General features: G+C 40.8%; 1 protein-coding gene across 1 annotated transcript; it reads left to right on the top strand.

The window, feature by feature from the left end:
• The first annotated feature begins 1,332 nt into the window (after positions 1–1,332).
• On the top strand, positions 1,333–2,622 carry LOC139465146 (uncharacterized). The gene has a single exon (XM_071246835.1). The coding sequence runs from the start codon at positions 1,333–1,335 to the stop codon at positions 2,620–2,622; it is 1,290 nt and encodes a 429-aa protein (XP_071102936.1).
• Positions 2,623–6,097: the final 3,475 nt, after the last annotated feature.

Raw genomic sequence — 6,097 nt, 5'->3', positions numbered from 1 at the left:
CGATGTTATCTTGGGTAGGTGTTGTCTCACGTTCACGACGCTGGGTGTCTGAGTGAACACACGGCTTTGGCCTGTCTTGTGCTGATCTGTCTTCATCCGTGTTAACATCAGGTGTATTTGACATCGATGCTGTTGGAGACTTAGTTGTGGTAGATGGTCCATCTGTTTTATGTGATTCGACGACATGAGCTACTGTCACGTCAAGTTTATTTTCACCATTAGATTTATGCTTGTTAGATATAGTGGTAATCTTGTTTTCGATGACTTTGAGTTTGGAGTCAACTGAGTAGTTCAACTGGAGCATTTCATTTTCCAGTTCAATAATATGATCACGATATGATTTGTTTTGTTGGTTGCACAACTTTAGCTCTGCCCTCAGCTCTGTGCGCCAGTCTTCAGAGTCGCTCAGTTTGTTATTGACAAGTTTGTCCTTTTCACAGATAGCCTCCCTGAGTAAGTTCATTTCGCGGGTGAATTTGTTTTCCAATTGTGCTAATTTGTTTTCAGCCATATCATTTCCACGAGCAATGCACTGTTTTATCTGTATAACATGGCTGAGAATTGTAGATATTGAGTCACTCTCCTCGAGTGGTATGACGTCAGCTGCAGTGTGCACAGTTGTATCGTCATCCCCTTCATTAGGCGTACGGCACTCGTGAAGAGCAACCTTCTCGTGGTGAGTGCTGGGTAGCGCTAATAGCTCTTCCCCCGTGTGGAACCGGGGTAGAATATTTCCACAGCACCCCATTGCTGGTCGTAAGAGGCGACCAAAGTGGGCAGCCCGTTTGCCGTGGGTTGCGTCCCTGTGTCGGCGGAGGACGGGAGTCTGGTAGTTGAGGGCACTGGTTCCTGGAACTGTGTTCCTTTGCCCAACACACTACTTCGACCCTTACTTCGCCTAGACGGGTGGTAAGATGGGCCCGGTCTTATCAATCGGCTGGTCATGCCAGGCCCTGTGCGTAATATTGTATATGCACACATGTGTTGTATTTTAATGTAAATTTCGGTCTTGGCCGTGCATATCTTGTGTATATTATCAATTTTGGATTGTATAAATTGCCTAGAGTCTTACGCCAGAAGGCGGTGGCTCATGGGCCAATCTGGTACTTTCGACCTCTGAGTTCTGTATGTCTTCAATTTCTTGTCATGGGCCGGACCAGCCTGGCATTTTATTTGTTAGACAAATACAGCTATTCATGTTGTTTTTGCTGGAGTATACCACCTCTGTATCCCTGATGTTTGCATGTTGGAGATCCGGTGCAGGACAACATCGCTCTTTGTAGCACTCCATGGTGGGTGGGGAGCAGGGGTGCTGAATAAATTCATTTCGTCATGGCTCACTATATATCTGGTTCAAACCGCAATGACAAGAAGAGACGTCTGGAAGCTGAGATTTTCTCATCTGACGACGATGCTTCTATTTCACAAACTTCAAATTCTTGGGCTTGGTTTATCGTAGTGGAATCACGTAATCAACTACCTTTGAAAATCAATCCCTTTGCAATATCTAAAGCCATTGAAGGTATCTGTGGTGAGGTGAAGAATGTTTCACGGCTCCGGAGCGGCTCTCTTTTGGTGGAGTGTGCACGGAGACAGCAGGCTATTAATCTTTTAAAATGTAATAGCTTTGCTAACACAGAAGTTGTTGTTTCTGAACACAGAACGTTGAATTCGAGTCGGGGGATCATCCGCGACAGAGCTCGTTGCCTGGCAGAAATGTCAGAAGATGACATTTTGGAAGAACTTACATCACAGAATGTCACATCAGTGAAACGTTTCAATAGAAAAGATGGTGAAAATATCGTTCCAACCAATACATATTTGTTCTCCTTTTCTCTTCCAACAATTCCACAATCTATTAAGGCGGGCTATTTTAACATCGGAGTGGAGGTGTATGTCCCCAATCCGCTCCGATGTTACAAATGTCAGAAGTTTGGGAACGGCTCCAAATCATGTGATCGTCCGACTGTTTGCCACCGTTGTGGTGGAAATCATGATGGTACAGGCTGTACAGCAGACCTGAAGTGTACAAATTGTAAGGGTGAACATGTAGCATCATCTAAATCCTGCCCTTTTTGGACACGTGAAAAAGACATTTTGACAATCAAATGTCAAAACAACATCAGTTACTTTGATGCCAAAAAACTCTTTGATAGCCGGACACCTTCATCCAAACAATCTTATGCTGCTGCTGCTGCTGTCTCTCGCCCTTCAACCAGTAGATCTATAGAATGTCAGATGGACTTGACGTGGACACATTCTGAACACCCGCTGCCTCTGACTACATCATGTGACAGGCAAACAACTCATTCTGTCAGCCCAGGTGAAATGTCTCCAGATTCTATCATTGTGACTCAGGTTGTGGCCCCATCTACACCCACTCCTGATATACCAGCTACCAACAAACCATCAACTGAAATGGCAAAAAAACAAAAGAAAAAACAAAACAGAAAAATCACAACTAAGATCCCCACTCTCACTGACACATCTATAGATGTTCATAATTTCTTTGAGCCTCTTGAGATGGATGTCACCCCATCTTCACACCACAACAGTGGTGACTCCTCTTCACGTTTACGTGAACGATCTCCGGTGGAACCACCATGGATCATTCGAATCTGATTCAATGGAATTGCCGAGGACTTCGGCACAATTTTAACAAACTGCAATTATTATCAACGGATATTTGTCCATCAGCAATTTCTTTACAAGAAACGTACCTTTAAACAACCGACAAATTTGATTTAAGGCAGTATAGTTCGTATCATTCCTTCGCTCCTCTGGGAGATAAAGCTACTGGAGGAGCTTCTATTTTGGTGCGGCAGGGCGTTGTTCACAGTCCTGTTCCGCTTGACACGAATATGCAAGCTGTTGCAGTTAGACTTACACTGCATATTGCCTTCACACTTTGCTCCTTATACATTCCTCCATCCTCAAATCTTCAGCATAATGATCTCCAAAAACTGTACGACCAGCTCCCAAAGCCCTGTCTCATCATGGGTGATCTAAATGGGCATAATCCTTTATGGGGAGGTTCTATCATTAATCAAAAGGGTAAAGTCATCGAGGATTTTGTTTCTCATAATGACCTCTGCATCTTTAACGATGACTCGGACACCTACTTACACCCTGCAACTGGTACGTATTCATCATTAGATCTGTCTTTGACGGATTCAGTTTTGTTGAATGAATTCTCATGGTCCGTCCATGATGACCTATGTGGGAGTGACCATTTCCCCACGGTGCTTAAACCCATTAATCCCGCTGATGATCCACCTTCACCTCGATGGAATTTTGTGAAGGCTGATTGGCTTTTATTTCAATCTTTATGCAAAGATAAATTACTACCTACGTCTTTTCAGAATGTTACTGACCCGATTCAGTTGTTCTCAGATATACTGAATGAAATTGCTGATGAATCAATACCTAAGTCCTCGATCAACCCCCGTGTTCGTAAATCGTGGTTTGATGACACTTGCAAACACGCTAGTAAATGTCGTAAGAAGGCGGAGAAATACTTCCGTAAACATCCTACTGTCCATAACTTGAACATCGTCAAAATTTCAAATGCTAAGGCGAGACGTCTATTCAAACAAAAAAAACGTCAATCCTGGCAGAATTATGTCTCAAAAATTAACTCTCGTACCCCCATGTCCAAGGTATGGAACATGATCAAAAAGATCAAAGGCAAGGGATCAAATTCTACAGTAAACCATCTAAAAGATGGCGATACTTTGCTAACGAATAAGTCTGATATTGCCAATAGCCTTGGGAAAACGTTATCTCAACATTCGTCTTCATCAAATTACGTTCCTGAATTTCAAAAATATCAGCTCCAACAGGAAAAGAAAAAAGTAAATTTTACATCTGATAATGGTGAAGATTACAATGAGGTATTTTCACTACATGAGCTATATACTGCCTTAGGGCAAGCTCATGATACAGCAGCAGGCGCTGATAATATTCATTATCAGCTACTGAAACACTTGCCCGAATCATGCCTTGAAACTTTGTTGACTATATTTGATGACATTTGGACATCTGGGACGTTTCAACCTTCATGGCATAATGCCATTGTTATACCAATACCCAAACCTGGGCGGGATCATTCTGATCCATCAAATTACCGACCTATCTCACTAACTAGCTGTGTTTGTAAAACGATGGAACGCATGGTAAATAATCGATTAGTGTGGTACTTGGAAACAAATAATCTTCTTACCAATATACAATGTGGTTTCCGGAAGAACAGAAGTACTATCGATCATTTAGTGCGTTTAGAATCGTTCATTAAAAATTCCATTGTAAATAGACAACATGCTGTATCGATCTTTTTCGATTTCGAAAAAGCTTATGATACAACATGGAAACATGGTATTTTAAAAGATCTTCATGATTTTGGATTAAGAGGCCGTCTGCCTCATTTTATATCCCAGTTTTTAACAGACAGGCAATTTCAAGTCCGAGTGGGTACAACCCTGTCTGATCATTATAATCAGGATCAGGGTGTCCCACAAGGCAGTATTTTGTCTGTCACTTTATTCAGTATAAAAATTAACAGTTTGTCAAAAGTTTTAAATGATTCAGTTGATGGATCACTTTTTGTGGATGATTTTAATCTATCTTGTCGTGGTAAAAATATGCACACAATAGAAAGGCAATTACAATTATGTCTTAATAAAATTAACAAGTGGTGTCTAGAAAACGGGTTTAAATTTTCCAAATCAAAAACTAATTGTATACATTTCTGCAGAAAATATAAGCCACATAAGGACCCTGAACTATTTCTGAATGGCACTCCTATCAAAGTTGTTAAGGAGGCCAAGACTTATTTTTGATAACCACTTAACATTCCTTCCACATATTCAATACCTAAAAGCTAAATGCCTGAAGGCACTCGATCTATTGAAAGTTGTTTCTAATTCAAAGTGGGGAGGGGATCAAACAACCCTCTTACACTTATACAGGTCACTAATTCGTTCCAAACTTGATTATGGCTCCATCATCTATGGTGGAGCCTGCAAAAGTAATTTACAAAAACTCGATACCATCCATCATCAAGGCCTGAGGCTTTGCCTTGGAGCTTTTAGAACGTCTCCTATTCACAGTCTTTATATAGAAGCAGATGAGCCTTCTCTTAAACAACGCCGTCTGAAACGATCTTTACAATACATCACTAAATTATATTCCAATCAGTCAAATCCAGCCTTTCATTGCGTCTTTAATCTTCTGTACGAAGATATTTACAATAAGAAAACATCTCTTGTTCAACCCCTAGGAATAAGAATTCAATCAGTCGTTTCTGCTGCGAACATTAACTTTCAGGATATAGCTCCGACAAAACTTTTCTCATCGCCTCCTTGGCAGATGGTAAGACCAACTGTAGACCTCACATTAACTAAACTTAAGAAATCTGATACAAATCCACTTATTTATAAACAACAATACAATCAATTAAGAAACACTTATGACACATATAAATCTATATTTACAGATGGATCCAAGGATGGTGGCGCAGTTGCTAGTGCCACCATCATTGGATCCAGAACAGTATCTTCACGTTTACACGATAATAGTTCCATATTCACAGCAGAAGCGCACGCAATTTTAACAGCACTACAATATATCAAGAAGAAATCAAAATATAAAGACTTCATTATTTTTTCAGATTCACTTTCGTGCCTTCAGGCTATTAAAAATATGTCACCCAAACATCCACTTTTAATCCAGATTCTCGAATTAATAAATGATCTTGCTACTGGCCAATATGACATCGTCTTTTGTTGGTTACCAAGCCATGTTGGTATCATTGGTAACACAATGGCTGATGCTGCTGCAAAGGCAGCACTCAACAAATCTGTGACACCACTTCTGATCCCATACACTGATTTTAAACCCATGATTCGATCTTACATCCGAGATCTTATGCAACAGAAGTGGGACGCCCAAGTAGGTATCAATAAATTACATGAAATTAAACCCAATATCGGCTACACCTACTTGGGTTGTCAGTCCAGATTTGAAGAGGTCATTATGCGACGATGTCGTATTGGCCATTCAAGATATACATGTACACACGAGTATTTGTTACAAGGTG

This window comes from Haliotis cracherodii, unplaced genomic scaffold (genome assembly GCF_022045235.1).
Source record: "Haliotis cracherodii isolate W230 unplaced genomic scaffold, xgHalCrac1.p SCAF_17, whole genome shotgun sequence".
Lineage (NCBI taxonomy): Eukaryota > Metazoa > Mollusca > Gastropoda > Lepetellida > Haliotidae > Haliotis > Haliotis cracherodii.
This window is presented reverse-complemented; position numbering and strand designations above follow the sequence as displayed.

Excerpts from the sequence above, each read along its gene's own strand:
- LOC139465146 (XM_071246835.1), top strand. The coding sequence starts at position 1,333 with ATGGCTCACTATATATCTGGTTCAAACCGCAATGACAAGAAGAGACGT.